This window comes from Mastigoproctus giganteus, chromosome 6 (assembly GCF_048544385.1).
Source record: "Mastigoproctus giganteus isolate SK-2022 chromosome 6, ASM4854438v1, whole genome shotgun sequence".
In the NCBI taxonomy this organism is placed as follows: domain Eukaryota; kingdom Metazoa; phylum Arthropoda; class Arachnida; order Uropygi; family Thelyphonidae; genus Mastigoproctus; species Mastigoproctus giganteus.
Window position 1 is genome coordinate 223,219,492 of NC_143580.1, and position 17,960 is coordinate 223,237,451.

At 38.2% G+C, this 17,960-nt stretch overlaps 1 protein-coding gene across 1 annotated transcript in view; it reads right to left on the reverse strand.

The window, feature by feature from the left end:
* flfl (serine/threonine-protein phosphatase 4 regulatory subunit 3 flfl) overlaps window positions 1–17,960 on the reverse strand; it is a 283,664-nt gene that overhangs the window by 23,188 nt on the left and 242,516 nt on the right. The window contains exons 15-16 of the mRNA XM_090376738.1: window positions 12,412–12,557; window positions 857–1,038 (exon numbers count right to left, since the gene is read on the reverse strand). Coding sequence (XP_090232864.1) covers window positions 857–1,038; window positions 12,412–12,557 — 328 coding nt within the window. The remainder of the gene's footprint in view (window positions 1–856; window positions 1,039–12,411; window positions 12,558–17,960) is intronic.

The window sequence follows — 17,960 nt, forward strand, 5'->3', positions numbered from 1 at the left end:
ATAATGATTTTAATTTACATGTATTCCCATACAATCGTTCATAGTTATAACGAGCATACTACATGGATATACTATACAAATTTTCATAAGTATGCCAACATTCTTAATTGCTTGGGATTGAAAAAAATCCATTTCTTGGAACAGACAAAAATGAAAAGGCAACTTAGCTTTTATGACCACCTGCATTGCATCGGATTAGCAGTTGGTTTATGACCTTGTCCTTTCAGGGATGGGAGGGGGGCTATATTTACTATATTTACGGATTGTCTTGTATTCACTGAACCATAAATTTATTTTGAGACTTCTAAGAACTTTGCATGCAGATCACTTTACTGTCATTTTAAATAAAATCAGTTAGAAATTTTGTATGTAACAACTGTTGGGTGGATCGATTTAAAAACTGAATACAAGCATATTAATACAAATAATATGTAGGTATATACTAATACTGTATTATCTTTTTCTCTCTAGTATTTCTTTTGTTTTTTGAATCTATCTTTTTATCAAGTTGTTGAGAATTAAAAAAAATAGGAGGTAGATTTAACTCATTGCTGATATAGCGAGTAACAATTATAACAAGGAAATTTTGTAGGTCCCCTGATGCTCATTCTTAAGTTCGACTGTACTTAAGAATGGGGATAATAATCCACCTAACATGTCTATTTGTCATTAATAGTTAAATTATGGATAAATCAAAAATTAAGTCTACATCATACTATCATTAATTGAAGGATTTTTCCAAAAATCCAACATATCTTGAAGAATGGTAAGTTTACCATTCTTTGTATTCGTTATAAAAGAAACACATTTTAAAATAACTGTTTTTATTTTAAATTTATATTACACTTAATCTTACCTCGTTTATCAAGAATTTTTCCAATTTGATCGAATTCATCATCTAATTTTTTATTAAGTGAGTCGCTTATGGGTTCACCATCTTCCATATCGTCTTCCTCTTCATTAAACCACATTTCTTCATCCTCATCCAGCTGCCGAGGATCCCTACGAAAACGGTTATTCCTCATAATTGGAGACACACTATAAAAGAAATTTAAAAAGAAATGAAGCATCAGTAAGTTCAAGTACCAAAGTAAGAATAATTATATACAGGAAATCTCTGATTTATGCTGTCCAGAATTATGTCAATTTGGTAAAATGTCTTAAATTATAAATATAAAATCTTTGCTCTTTTTCTCCTTTTGTCAAGAACGAAATATTGTCAGGCCCTTGTTGGGTTTTGACAATATGCTTGGTCATCCTGTTAACACCTGAATGACAACATATAAGTTGTTTTCTCAATAACAAATGACTCTTCAATGCAGCCAACGTACCAAAAGACGAAGGCGACATTTGAAGCCTATTATGTCATGTGGCACACGCAACTGATTATAAATAGAAATGGCGAGGACTAGCTCAGTTTGCAAGTTCCAGAGGGGAAGTTATATTGAGGAATCCACAGACAACAATGCAGCATCATGGGAGGAAGTTATTCATGTGATGAATGGTGTAGTTTATGTTGTAAACACACTCTGGTCATACACTGACATTTTTTGATGGAATATATGACCAGAGTGTGTTTGCAGTGTCCAGGAACTTGCCAATGTCCCCAAATTCCATGTTTTATATTGTGGATTTGGCATATGAAATTGACATTGATGTAGTGAACATATGAGGAGCATTTGAAAAGTTCATGGCCTCAGCAGAAATAATTTATTTGAGGAGTCTGGTAACATGCTACTTTTCAACAGAGTTCCCTTTGGAGTCAATACACTTTTACTGGTGATGCTGCAATGCGCTGATTTTCTTGCTGCACAGAAAGTTCTCTCTTTTGGTCTCCAAGAATGCATTCACTGGAGACCAAAGAATGCATTCAGTGGCAAAATGGATGCGAGATATGTGAATATGGGAAATTCAATGTCACGCTTATATAGTGCAGCCATGGCATGACAGACTTGTGAGCAGGTGGATTATTCTGGTGGAACAAGATTCCCTTTGCTGAGTTTTCATCAGCAAAGTTTGCATAATATATCCCTGTGATCACCTGCCCTTTCTGAAGGTAATCTACTAGCAACACTCCATCAGCATTCCAAAAAAACTGATGTGATCATTTTACCAAGAGGATCTGACTTGGCTTTCTTTAGAGGGGAGACAGCTGTGCTTCCAATGTCTGAACTGCTTCTTTGGTTCTGGCTGCAAGTGATGGACCCACATCTCATCCATGGTCACAGATGCAAGGAAATTTGCTGGAGCTGCTTGAAAACAATGCAAATGTTCACTTTACTTGACAGCTCATGCATTTCTGACCTGCTGAAAATGGGGCTGGAGGCCTCATTTTAGGAAGGTGTAGAGCTGTTGGAACGAGTATAGAGAAGGACAACAAGATTCGTGAACAGAACAAAGGGGTGCTTTTACCAAGAAAGGCTTCAGTTCTGCAAGTTGCAGTCTGGAGACTAGGCACCTGCAAGGTGATATGAATGAGGTGTTTAAGGCTTTGAATGGATTGAGCAAGCTCAATGCTGATGGGATTCTTCCTCTTGCTCAAACCACACATGAGGGTGCACAAATTCAAACTGAGGAAAGACGGTTGCAGAAAAGATGTGTAGTTTGGCTTTAGCCAACAAATGGTCGACTGTTGGAACAAACTTCAACCTGTTGTTGTGAAAATTGATAGCTTAAATAAATTAAAGAAAGAACTAGACAAACTATTTTATTATTTTTTTTTTTTTTAACTGTCATTATGTCCAGATCAGATGCCCAAGATGCTGGCAATGTACTGAACTGTCACTTGGACTTCCCCAAATCAATCACTCATCACCACATCATGCATGCTATCAAAAATTTCAGGAGAGACGGATGTTGAATGTCTTTCACAGTGTGGGTCACCTTCTAGGTTCTTCCTCCTTCGTTAGAGTTATGAACATTTTACATGACAAACTGATTAACTAAATATGAACACTAGATTTCCAACAATTTAGCATTCTCTTAGTTCTAGCATTTCAAGTAATCAGAATTAAGAATTTAAACATTGACCACACTCACAATCAGATGCAAAGATTAAGATTTACTGAACATCTGTGATTACAGGAAAAATAGAGAAAGAGGACGTCTGATTTTTTTTTTTTTTATTCTACTGTAATGGAAACCTTGGGATGGGAATGTCAGCGAATATTCCATTCAGTGTAAACAGGCAGCCAGGAAGGCACATGATGTATTGTCTATGATATAAAGGACCTTCCCAAGTAAGGAAAAGGATGTCATTAACCCTTTGTATAAGATAATGCTGCACTCAGAATATTGGTTTCAGGTCTGGAGGCCACATGCGAAGAAAGACACAGAATCTCTAGAAAGGGTTAAAGATGGGCAAGCAGATTAGTGAAGGATGCTAATCAATGTCTATCCATATAAAGAGCAGTTTAGGAAGTGCTGACCACAAACTTGGCTAGACATATTTAGGAGGAGGGGATATACAAGGCATTAATAAAATGAATGAGGGATTTTCACTGGCAGAAGAGAAGAACCACGGAACACAAATACAACATTTTAGGGCGTAATAGAAGGGCTGACCTCACAAAACAGAGTTTTACTCATTCTCATTTCCCCTGTCTACTTTTGTCTGGAATAATCTTCCTTCACATGTACAAAGGGTACTAGGAAAGTTTTGCAATATGACGCAACAATGAATCACAGGAAGCTGCTTGTTGCTGCATGTTGAGACATGTTCATACGTGCATAGTAGCCGCCGCGCCAAGTTGATGGGCTCAGTTATTCATTAGTAGTGAGAGTGTAAAGTGCTTGCGATGGCATCGTGGTCACGAAATGAGATAAGGACAGTTTTGCGGTATAATTTCGTGCGTGGTTTAACCATAGACCAGTGCTTAGAAGAAATGACTCTTGCACTAGATGATGATTGTCCACATCGTACAACGATATTCAGGTGGTATAGAGAATTCCAAAGGGGAAATTTCACTCTGGAGGATTCTGAGAGGCCGGGAAGGCCACGAACGTCAGTTACAGAGGAAAACGTTACTGCTGTGAGGAAAATGCCTGACGAAAACAGGCAAGTGACCTACCAACATATAGAGGATACTTTGGGCCTAAATGCACCAGCAATTTGTTTGATTCTGCAAGATCATTTGCATGTGAAGAAACTTTGTTCTCTCTGGGTGCCGCATCAACTGACTGAAGAGCAGATGACACGACGTGTGACTTGGTGCCGGGAGATGTTAAAAAAGTTTGATAAGGGACAATCTCGGTATGTGAACAACATCGTGACAGGTGACGAGACTTGGCTGTACTATTACGATCTGCCGACCAAGGCTCAAAACAAAGTTTGGGTCTTTGATGATGACGACACACCCGTAATTGTCAGAAAATCCCGATCTGTAAAGAAGAAAATGATAGCTGTATTTTTCAAATCGAGTGGAATTGTGGAACGTGTCGTTTTGGACACGCAGAAGACAGTCACAGCTAATTGGTATACTGAACAATGCCTGCCTAAAGTCATTGGATCTATGAAGAACCTGCGGCCAAAGTCAAGAATGGACACCTGGTACCTCCATCACGATAATGCTCCAGCTCACCGTGCCAAAGCCCGCACCGAATATTTGACCACGACAGGACTGAAACTTCTCAAGCACCCTCCCTACAGTCCAGACCTTGATCCCTGCGACTTTGCACTGTTCCCGCATGTGAAAATGAAGCTAAAAGGGAGGCGGTTTTCCAGTGATGAGGACCTTCTACGGGCTTGGGACGAGTGTGCTTTACTCCCTAGTGAAACTTGGCAGAACTGGTTTAAAGATTGGTTTCGGAGGATGGAGAGGTGTATTGAATGTAGAGGAAATTACTTTGAAAAAATTAAATAAACAAAGCTGTATTGCAAAACTTTCCTAGTACCCTTTGTATTTCCAGAAAAAATAAAAACAAATAAATAAAATTCTTTCCCTGTCACCAAAAACTGCCTGGCCAATTCTGCTTTGAACTTGACAAACTATCAGCCTTGACCACCATTACAGAAATCAATTCCAGTGATCTGCAACATGCTGCTTGAAAGTAAACCTCATAAGATTCGCTTGAGGCATCTTCATGTGTGAGACCAGGATTCATTTTCATTTTTCCCACTGGCCCCTACCCCTAGTTACAGTTTTGTGTAATCTCTATATAATGTAGGTGTCAGGCAACAACTTTAATACCTGCATTATAAGTGAAGTCTGTTATAACTGAAAATTTTTTACCATTTTTTCCCTCAACGTAAAAACACTTTATTTAGTAAATAAATACGTTAATTACTAATGTTTTATGAGTATACAGACTAAAAGACCAGGTATTAAAGTTATATCATTCTAGAAATACACAATGCTGTTATGGATTTACATTTCACACAATCTGTTCTGAAATAGTATGTAATTTAGTTTGCCAGAAAAGATGGCAGCAGCATTATTTTTTAGGACATTAGCATTAGCATTAGTAGAGGCATATGATGCAAGAAAGCAAGCTTATTCAGCATCAGCCAAAAAAAAAAAAAAAAACCCTCTCCCATTTCACCCCTCCGTTCGTTCGAAATACCTGTCCAGTTGAGCTTTAAATTTGTTTAGGCTATCAACTTCAACAACAAGTGATGGAAGTCGGTTCCACCAACCAACCACCCGCTGGCCAAAGGCAAATTTCCGCACATCTATCTGACATCCGTCCTTCCTCAATTTCAATTTATGCCCTCTGAGGTGATTATTCTGAGAAAGATGAAGAATCCCATTGGCATTGAGCATGCTCAAACCATTCAAAGCCTTATACACCTCTATCAGATCACCTCGCCGGTGCCTAGTCTCCAGACTCTATAATTTGCAAAACTTAAGCCTTTCTTCGTAAGAGCAACCCTTTGTTCCATTTACTAATCTTGTTGCCCTTCTCTGTACCCGTTCCAGCAGCTCTACATCCTTTTTGAAATGAGGCCTCCAGACCTGTATACAGTACTCAAGATGTGGCCTAACCATTGCCTTATACAAGGGAATAATCACCTCCTTATCCCTGCTAGAAAAATTCCTGTATATCATTGACAAGACTCCATGAGCTACTCTTGCAGCTCGTCTGCACTGCTCAGAGAACTTCATATCTGCCTGCACAATTACCCCAGGTCCTTTTCATTCTCCACCACTGTCAGTGTAGTACCGCAGAGTTGATACATTGCTCTGGGGTTACTGTTACCCATATGTAGTACTTTACATTTGTCAATGTTAAACTTCATTTGCCACCTCTCAGCCCATCTGTTCAACCTTTCCAGATCCTGTTGCAGCAGCATAGCGTCAGTAGTGTCCTTAACGACCCTGCCAACCTTTGTATCATCTGCAAACTTGGACATTAAACTTGATATCCCATCATCAATATCATTCATAAACACCGAAAACAACAATGGACCCAACACTGAACCTTGAGGAACTCCACTAATAACATTAGTCCACGTTGAGCAGTGTCCATTGATTACCACTCTCTGTCTTCTGCCACTCAACCATCCCCTTATCCATAGCAGCAATTTGCCTCCAATGCCACACTGCTCCAATTTGTGCAGCAGTCTTCCATGTGCAACAGTATCAAAAGCCTTTCTAAGATCCAAATATATAATATCAAAGTTATTACCTGCATCCAGTTCTTTTGTGACTACATCATAGTATCCAATCAAATTGGTCAGGCAAGACCTGCCCTTAACAAAACCATGCTGCGTCTGAGCTATAACTGAATTCTTGTCTAGATGATACTGCAGTGCTTCTTTAACCAGTGCCTCCATTAATTTACCTGGAACAGAAGTTAAACTAACAGGTCTATAATTACCTGTGTCAGCCTTTGATCCTACTTTGTGAATTGGGGTTACATTTGCACATCTCCAGTCTATGGGTACCTCCCCTGAGTCCAAAGAAGCTCTCATAATTATGGCTAGGGGTTTGCATACTTCCTTTGCTGCCTCCTTTAATATAACTGGATAGATCCCATCCACCCCAGGTGCCTTTTTTATGTTTATCCTCAACAATCCCTCCTCCACTTTCCTCTCAGTTATTACAAAATCATCCAGCTCACTGCCAATGTTTACTTTACCTACATCATTCTCCTTCCTGAATAACTCCTCATGCGTGAATGTAGATGCAAAATACTCGTTTAGATTGTTAGCCACCTGAGCAGGATCCTCAACTGTTGAACCATCAATATCCAGTGGACCAATCTGATTCATCCCTTTCCTTCTCGAGTTCAAGTATGTAAAGAACTCCTTTCTGTTTTTCTTTGCATCCTTTGCCAAGGATTTTTCGTAGTCTGCCTTTGCCTGCCTAATCTCCTTTGTGACTTGGTTACAGACCAACTTATATCTATCATAGGCTTCCATGTCATCCATTAATTTGTATGTATCCCATGCATTTTTCTTCTCTGCCACATGTCTCATTAGTCCATCTGACAACCATTTAGGCCTAAACCTTGAACAATATTTCTTAGTTGGTATGTAAAGCCTGGTAGCCACCAAGATTAGTTCCTTGAATGCTTCCCATTTTGAGTTTGCTGTTGGTAACATCATCAGTTGGTCCCACTGTATAGAATTTAAATACTGTCTCAGACCATCATAGTCGCCTTTACGAAAACAAAAACCCTTCCCTTTACCTCTGATGGTAGTTACCTCCTTGAGTAAATCCCACTTCAACACACTGTGATCACTGCCACCTAGTGGTTCATTTATCTGCAGGTTCTTAATGCATGAAGAATCACTACTGATAATCAGATCAAGAGTATTGCTCCCTCTTGTTGCCTCACGAACATGCTGATGTAGAAAACAATCATCCAATAAATCCACAAAAGCCTTGCTAGTGTGCGAGTGACCAATCCACAAATTCTAGTCAATATCTGGGAAATTAAAATCCCACATTATAAGACTCTCTGATTTACTGGCCCACTCTATTTCCCTGTACAATATATTATTATACTCATCAGAGTCATTAGGCCTATAGCACACTCCTACTCTCAATTTTGATTTCCCTATGCTTATGTCATACCAAACTGACTCGACACTGCCCTGTCCATCGATGTCAACTGGCTTCACTTCCTTTGACTTTATGTGTTTCTTAATTAATAGCATAACCCCTACTCCCCTGTCTATCCTTTCTATATACATTGTATTCCCCAAATTCCAGTTCCGCATTACTTATATCTGTGTGACACCACGTCTCTGATATCCCAACAATATCTGCCTTTGATGTTTTGAGCAATACCTCAAATTCATCAAATTTATTTACCAAACTCCTAGCATTGGTGTACACGCAGGTATACATGCACCTGTTTCTATTCTTAGCTACCCTAACACAACCTATGTGTTTACTTGTAACGCAATGACTACCAGCAGTCTCTGAAATATCCTGCATCTTGTTTTTCAGACTTCTGCTCATTTGAATAGAAGCAGTGCAAGAATCACTTCCACCTCTGCCAGTGGCTACTGTTAATCTATTAGTCCTTGTATCCCCCCCAACTAGCAGTTTTCCGACCCACCTAACACTGCCTCGACAGCATCAGCAAAAATTCTTGCACCCCTTTCTATTTAAGTGTATCCCATCCCTGTAGAAGCAATCTCTCCTGTTAACAAGTACAGTCCAGGCTGAAAAAAATTCTACCCCTTGAGCCTTGCACAATTCCTCCAGGGCCGAATTGATCGACAAGGCTCTCATCATATACTCCCTCCTATCGTGTCTGGGCAGAATTGCAGACACTTTCAAGTTCAACCCTAATTCACGGCTTTTTTTCAACAGTGACCTGTACTTGCTAAGTAATTCCGCTGGTCTCCTACTCTTAATATCATTAGTGCCAACGTGTACAACTATATCACCTTTATGCCCTTAAAAGATGATATCCGCTCTACAACGTCATCAACCTCTGCCCCTGGCAGACATACCCTGGTCCTATTCCACCTATCCTTTTTACAAAGCATGTTCCCCGTTTCCCTGACAATAGAGTCACCAACAACTACTAGTTCCTGTGGGACCAGCGCATTCTGCCTAGGGGGCTGCCCCTGTGTTGCCTGATGACCAAGTGCAAGCTCTGGCGTTGATGTGGGCAGCTGAGAGCTTGATGGGCCCCTCAATTTATTTCCTTCGAGGGCATCCACCCTGTCCTTCAAGGTCTCATAAAGGCCCATAACAACACTGAGTTGTCGCCTGATTTCCTTGCACTCCTTACATCGTGCACACACAAAGACATCCCCCTTGGCAGTATCATGTCCCGTACCCGACTGCTCCGCAAACATCAAGCAAACAGTGCATTTTAATAGACTGTGATTCAGAGGGCAACTGCCCCCCTCAGTTCTCCCCTGAACCACAGCACTCCCATTAGCTTGAGCCTTTTGCTTTGCTGCTCTGGTCAGAGTCATGATTCCAATTTAATTCAATAAAATTTAAAACAAAAATTAAATCCTTAAGTTATATCCCAAAACAGTTATGTTATATATATATATATATATATATATATATATATTTTTTTTTTTTTTTTTCGGTATCTAGTGTTCCCTTTATACAACTTCCGTATCACGTGTACCACTATAGTTATGTATTAATTATTCGTTACGATTAAGTCGTTATTTATATTTATAGAGTTAAAAATACAATTTAATTGACAATAAAGTTTATCAAGATTAATAGATTTACTGGTTAATTGACAATATTATATTATGCAGTATACTACACTAAGCTTATGCTATCGTGTAAAAATGGCGGGAATTCACGAACGGTATTTCTACGGACTTGTAAGTATTGATTAGCTTCGAAATCTCGCTATCTCAATTTAGAATAAACTAAGGATCCTGACTCGGTCTATAATCTACTTATAGAAGATAATTTGATATAACAATTGGTTAATAAATCGACTAAATTTGGTTAAAAGACCTCTCGTTCAATTTGTGACACGTGGATTTGATACCGTTACCGATACTAAGTAATATCTACGAAATCTCTGTCTAAGTTAAACTTTAAACTAAGTATCGTAACTAGGAATATAAAGCTACTCTAGAAAATAAGTTAATATGACAATTTAAACTAATAAAGCAGAAAATAAATCAGGAAAAACTTCTCTGTTTGAAGAGCTTTAAGGAGCAATGTCTGCACAGGCTAACCTCGCACCCAGACTCAAATAATAAATGAAGTTGTTCACTATAACCATGCCATCACCTCATTAATGTTTTCAAGTACTTTGTTTATTTCTAGTGCTTTTTTTCTTACACGAGTCATCCACATTATCTTCACACTAGAGTCACTCCCTATGTCACTGGCCTTATGTTTGTCGATTGTCTTCCCACTGTTGCGATTTCTTCCTTGCTGGAACAAACTTCCATCTGTTGTAGTTGACAGCTTAAATAAATTCAAGGCAGAACTAGACAAACATCTGAAGTGAATGGATGGGTGAAACGGGAAGGTTTTTTTTTTTTTTTTTTTTTTTAAGGCTGATGAGTATACGCTTGCTTTCTAATGTGCAACTGGAGCATCCGCACACATCTAACCCAAGCAGCCAGGTCATTTGCTCCAAGATGCTGCTAATTCAAGTGATCTTGTCTTTTCCATCCTTTTCTTCCAGCAGTTTTCATCTGCTATTGGGCTTACTTCTTCCCACGCTAATACAATATTGTATGCAACATCTTTCAGTGTTAATGTTTTCAGAAATTCTAGAACTTGAATTTCTGTGTTCACAACACGAACAAGTATCTCACCACAACAATTGGCTTTGAAGGCTCGAATATGGATCAAATTTGTGCACTTGTGTTCCTTGGCAGAAACATGACTCTGATTTTGCCATGTTTTGATTTCAGGACATCAGCCAAAGGTTGAACTGGGCAGTGATCCAAGAGTAACAGCCTAAAAATCACTTGTCATCCAAGTGTTGGAGCTATTTTTATGAATCACAGGTAGAGATCTTAGGTTGATATGCTTAAAATAGCAGGGACGTTGACTTTTACCAATGCACAATGGCTTTAGCTTGTGATTTCCAGTCTTGTTTTGCGCACAGTAACACAGCAATTATCTCTTTGTTAGTTTTCGTGCCCACTTTGTTGGGTGCCTTTTTAATATCCAGTGACTTGTTGGGGAAGAAGTTTATAGTACAGTGTTGTTTCGTCACAGTTGTACAAATGTTCATCTGTGAATTCACCATCTTGAGTCACATTATGCAGAAATGCTTCTGCGGCTATGCAGATTTGCCTACAAGACTAACCTGAGATATGCCGTGATGGGCCTTCCATCCCCACCAAGCAGCTTATGGAATTTAAGTGCCTGTCTTTCAAAATTACCACAATCATCGGTACACCTTCACTATGCTTCTGTAGAAACCACTTGTATTAGCATTGGTGCACATCACTGTTTTCACAGTCTTTCTTTCTTTCTCTGGATGCCTACTTCATCTTCTGTGGAGTCTAAGAATGAATGCGTTCTTCCTCTTTCATCCAACCACAGATTATCCCTTCTGGAATTCCACACTCATGAAATATACTGCATTTTGTTTTGCCACTCTTAACTCTTTTTCTTCAACTGTATAATTTTTCTTTTGGTGGCCATTACTTCAGTCCTACCGATATACTAATTTTGCCATGTGTTTATTTTCGATGCCCTAAAATTGATTGTTTTGAGGAAACTAAATCAAAACCAAACTGTCTGGCCTATTTATAGTGCAGAAGTGATATCACATGATTTCTCCATAAATTACTTGTCAGTTCATGTATATTTTTGTCTTGTTTAGTCCATAGCAGTTTTTTATATCCTAAGTGTAACTTATAGTCAAAGAGAGGATGTCACGTTGTTTGTTTACAAAAATTACATTGTAACCAACATAACGCACTTGATGAATGGTGATCATATTCCCCTCCAGAGGGAGTGGTTTTCAATAATAATTCCACTGATATTCTTCTCTGATGAGTCTTGTTGTTTATAAAAATTACTCCGCAACTGAATAATGAATATATCGAAGCAAATATACAGCCAATTTTTAGCTTATTTCCAAAAGGTATACAGTATTCACCATATTACATACAGTATTTGCCGTTTTCAGTTTCGACATGAAACTGCTAGTTCTTTGAAAACAACTTTTTCCCATAATTCATTCTAGGAGACATGTCATACTTGCGGTATAATCAAAACCATGGCATGAAGAGGTATGTTATAACAAGATTGCACTGTAAGACTATGTTCCATCAGTACTGCTCATACAAGATTTGTTAACATGGAATGACCATGACATATTACAAAGGCAATATCAAGAAGAGTTGGGGGGTTACCTTAGCTCTTGGTAACTAGGATATCTTTGATTAAAATTAAACAGAAACAAATCAATAAAGAAAAATGAACAAATTGAAATAATATGGCAATTGTCATTTTGATATTTTAAATACAAACTAAAATCTGTTATTGGAAATACCTGTCCATTGATGAACGGTCTTTTATCCTATCCTGATGCTGTTCATAACGTAACCTCAGAGATCTGAAAGTCTGTACATAATCTACCTTATCCAGCGACTTGCCAAACCTTTCTACAACATAAGTGCAAAGGGTTTTTACATCCTCCTGAAAAATAAACAGAATTCAATAAAAGAATACACAAATTCAAATAATCAATAAGTTTAAATTATTTATAATATATTATGCATAATTTATTATAAATAAATAAATAAATAAATATATATTTACTTCTTCTTGGATGATAGCTATTAATGAAACAAAGAAAATATACTTAAAACTTTTCAAATTAAACAATAGTTTAAATATGCCCCAAGAGATTTTTGAGGGGATAAAATCCTTGTACAAGGGGTCTACTGATGAGTTTAAGCCTAGTCTAAAAAAGAAATAAGCAAGTAGCAAAAATTATTCAAAATACTTTCCCGGAAGACATGCAATTGTTTGATCTTTCTACAAACTTTTTTTAGGTCAGTTAAAATTCTAAATCTTGACTTGCAACCCAACCCTATGCCTGCAATGATTATCAGACTGAAATCCCCTCCCCAAAGTTATGGGAAAGGATAACGTACATATATCATAAGTCAGCCACTGTCCTGGGGAAATATGACAACCTTCTCCAAGTTTTCCTCTTCTGTTTTCATTCAGTATTATGTTCAATCTAATAAACAAAAATAATAATCGGCACTAATAAATATATTGGTGCTGATTCCAGATTATCTTTATTATCCTGTATTATTCCAAGAGTAAACACTAAGGATTTTTCAGATCTTTGAATATTGCTAAATCATGGGCTGTTAGATTGCACCAGGATTGTAGTAGAAAATCAAGTTTTGTTCAGAGTTAAAATTTGAACATGTCATATTACAGGAACTCCTTCAAAATTAGCTCCAAATTGGCCTGGGAAGCTTCAATCTTGGAACACTTCTGATCAGTGTTCAAACATTTGAAAAAAATCTCTGCAGAGTTTTTTCATGCCTAAATTACTATGAACAATAGTTAACAACCATCAACATTAAAAGCTTAAATGGCAGACCAGCATTAGAAGAAGAATTAGGTTGATATTGTTTTTCTGTTCTTTTACAGTGCAGCAGAATGTTTTTATTGCTCTAACATGCACATACAAGCTTATAATTTAATTTTTGGAATGGTAGAGCCACCGTAGTATAACCACTTAAAATTTGGCAAACTGAAACAGTTGGCAGGAGTACCTGATGCTTAACCGATAGCGCGATTTTCCTGGATCTTTGCAACTTGCTTTGAGTGAGAAATCCGCAACTGTCCAGACTGTAGGTTATCCAGCAAAGTTTCTTGACCCTTTTTTTTTTTTTTTTTTTTTTTTAATGCAACCATAACACCTAAACATTACAGTTTTCTTCAAAAACTTGTCTCGATAAGCACCTGGAATTTCTCTTAGTCTCTGTAGAACTCGTACCACATTGTGTGCAACAGCATATAACAAAACATTGTGCAGTCTTCAAATATTCAATTTTGGTTTGGTTTGGATTTTATTGGCGCATTAACAACTAAGGCTATAATGTGCCAAAGGGGAAAAAAAAACAAAAAAAACATCAAATATTCAATTATTTGGCTCACAAAACAGTTCACACTTATATCACATAGATTCGAGTGTTGGCATTCAAGGTGAGCGGATGCGGTTCGTCAGAGCTCCTAAGTTAAGTGGATTGGATTACTGTTGATTAGTGCTTTTAAATATTTGATTTATTTAGATATTGTTGGATTATTTTGTTATAGGTTTTCCTGTTAACAGTTTGATTTTAATAATATTATATATATAATTTTTTAAAGTTAATTTTCATTGATATTTAGGAAATTTTATAATGGTAGTTACGAGATCTGCCTTAAACACGTCACTGGGTATCGTGACTCACACGGAAATAGCCGACGCGATTTACAGGTGAGTCATGTTTAATCTGTTGCAGAACCTGTGGAATGTTTTCCAAGGTCAACATGGTGACTAATCATAGCTCACTTGGGAATTCTTTTCTTTGTGATCGATGTATGGAGTGCACCGATCTTAAATTACAATTTAGTGCACTGATGGAACAATTTGAGTCCCTGAAAAAACGGGTGCTTGCCCTTGAGAATAGTGCATCTGGGAGCTCGTCAGGAACTCAAGACTCCAGCAATCTACCAAGTGATTGGTAGATTGCACACCCGATTCAGACCTCAAAACAGAAAAAATAAATGCGAACTACTCTGGTTAAAAAGGACATTGTTTTATTAGGAGACTCCATTGTCAGGGAAACGGGGAATATTTTTTGTAATAAAGACAGGTGGAGTGGAACCAGGGTGTCTACCAGGAGCAACTATTAATGATGTCACCAACAGATTGTCAGATTTTAAGGGGGGTAAAGAGAATATTATTATTCATGCGGGGACAAATGACATTAAACGTACACGATCTGACGATTTGTTGGGAAAATACAGGACCATGCTGAGTAAATGCCGCGAGCTAGGCCACAATGTCTATGTGTCTGCAAATTCTGCCCAGACACGATAGGAGGGATTATAAGTTAAAAGTCTTGTGGATTAACTCAAGACTTGAAGGACTCTGCAAGGCTTTAGGGCGGGAAATTTCTATCAGCATGGCTCACACTTGTAGGTAGAAGGAATTTGTTTTGTCGAGATGGGATACACTTAAACAAAGGTGGTGCAAAAGTTCTTGCCAGTATTATTGAGGATACCTTATAGGTTTAGGGAAACTGCTAGTTAGGGGGGGATGTGGGTAATACTGACAAGCATTTATCTGATAATATTGGTCAAAGTAACTCTTGGACATACCTCAAGAGGTATCTGCAAGATATCTGTTACCCCAACTGGACATATTATCTAGATGTTCTGGGGACAGAAACGTTTCAAGTGAGCGGGTAGCTAATGCCAGGGAAGAGAGCCTAAAAAACTTCAAGGGTTGTTAAATATACAAGAACAGTAAGTCTTAATTGTTTATATGTTAGAAGTGTTGTCAATAAAATGAGCGAATTCGAACTGCTGGTTAAAACAAGTAACGCGGACATAATAGGGCTTACGGAGACGTGGTGCCACCCGGAAATTGGGGATGATGAGTTTCAGTACGGCTTGTATAATGTATTTAGGAAGGATAGGGTAGATAGAAGGGGGTGGTGGGATAATGCTTCTTATCAGAAGCAGCCTGAGTGCGACGATAGCTTTCCCAGATTCAGACATTTCACATGCTAGTATAGAGTCTGTATGGTGTGAGATAGTTGGAAATAAAAAAGGTATAATGCGAGCAGGAGTAATCTACAGACCAGGTGATTGTGAAGATTATGACGAAAGCCTCTACATGCAAATGGAATGGGCAAGTAAGCATCACAATGTCTTATTATGGGTGATTTCAATTTGCCTCTAATTGATTGGAGTAAATGGGAAGGAAACTCAACATGGGGAACAAAACTTTTAAATCAACTAGATGACTTATTTGTATCAACATGTCAGGGAAAGTACTAGAGAAAAGAATATCCTAGACCTCATCATCACCCATGAATCAGATGACCTAACAGGGCTGATAGTAAAGGAACCAGTAGCAGGTGGATGATGATGGATGAGAGAGGTAGCAGCAATAAAAGGCAAAGGAATGGGTTTTAATTTCAGAAAAGGAAATTACGATGCCTTAAGGTGCTACATGGCCTCTATTAACTGGATAGATATCGTGCAGAGAATGAATTCATTTGAACTGTGGTATGCTTTTAAAACATTAATCACAGATGCCTTGAATGCGTATTTACCATTAAAAAAATACTCCACGAGGAGGGTTCCAAGTTGGATGAACAGTGAAGTTGCCACATTACTTGAGCAGAAAAAGGTGGCATGGAAAGGTTACAGAGTAATAAAAAGTATTGAAGCCTATAACAGCTACAAGATGATTTGTAATAGAGCCACAGAAAAGGTTCTGTGGCTCTATTACAGATCAAAGACAGGCAAAGGCAGTTTATGAGAAATCACCAGCAAACAGAGCAAAGACGTGGGGATAAGGAATTCTTCACACATAAATGCCAAGAAGAGCAGGACAAACCAGATCGGACCTTTACGTAAGGGAAAGGGGATAGTATTAAATACACCAGCTGCCATTGCAGATGAACTCAACAGTTATTTTGCATCGATATTTACTAATGAAAAACCTTTTGTGGCAATGGGAAATAGTGGGAGCCAAATTGAAAAATATGTAATTAATGATATTGAAATTTTGCAAGATTATTTAATGAAAAAACTTTCGAGCCTACAGGCCAGTAAGGCTTCTGGAGTTGATGGAATATACCCTATAATCATAAGAGAGGCGGCAAGTGAGTGTATTGAACCATTGAGGCTAATTATGTGAGCATCACTAGATTCTGGTGAGATTCCCCTGGATTGGAAAAGTGCCAATGTATCTCCCATACATAAGGGTGGTTCTAAGAAAGTGGGAAATTATCGACCTGTCAGTCTGACTTCAGTGGTAAGGAAAATCATGGAGGCAATGATCAAGGGTGGAATTCGGGATCATTTGGATAGGATTGAAATTCTCAAGAATACTCTGCATGGTTTTGTAAAGGGAAACTCACGTTTAACAAATCTGGTTCGCTATTTTGAAAGGGACACTCACGAGCTGGCTTAGGGAATAATTTCGACATTGTTTATTTAGATTTCAGCAGCAAAGCTTTTGACACAGTCCCACACGAGCGAGCGGTTGATTTATAAACTGGAACGGGTTGGAATCACTGGGAAAATCCTTAGATGGATAGAAGGATGGTTTCAGGGCAGGAGGCAGAGGGTTGTGATAAATGGCTATTCCTCAGATTGGGTTGATGTAAGAAGTGGGGTTCCCTAAGGATCAGTATTAGGACCACTGTTGTTTTTAATTTTCATAAACAACATCATGAAGAGATAGAGGGCGTGATGCCTGAATTTGCAGATGATGTAAAAATTGGTAGAGTAGTTAATGATCACTGTCAAGCTGGGCTTCTTCAAAGAGACCTAGATAGACTTCAGGAATGGTCAGAAAAATGGCAGCTATGCTTTAATCCAACAAAGTGTAAGGTATTACACCTGGGAAACAGTAATCCCAAAATAACTTATTCACTTGGTGGAGTTAAAAAAAAAAAAAAAATACCACCACTTTGCTTATTGGAGGCTTGAAGTGGTGAAACCCATGTTTAGTCTCTAGAGCAAAGTTTCCGGCATCCCCCTCCCCCCATACTTCTCCTTCGACCCATGCATGGTACTAAGTACTATAAGTTTTGATACCTTTCGTGTTTGAGGTTTTCATAAAAAAAAAAAAAAAAAACAAAAAACCCAGTACTGGAGGAAAGGGACTTGGGTGTTACGATATGGTCAGACATGAAATTCTCTGAGCATTGTAAACTAGACACCTTAGAGGAGATTTGATTGAGGTGTTTAAGGCTCTGTTGTTGTTGTTGTTATTGTTATTTTTGGCGCAAGGGCTGCTCAGGCCATATTGCGCCGATCAGCGATGTGAACGATACTCATGATGACTGT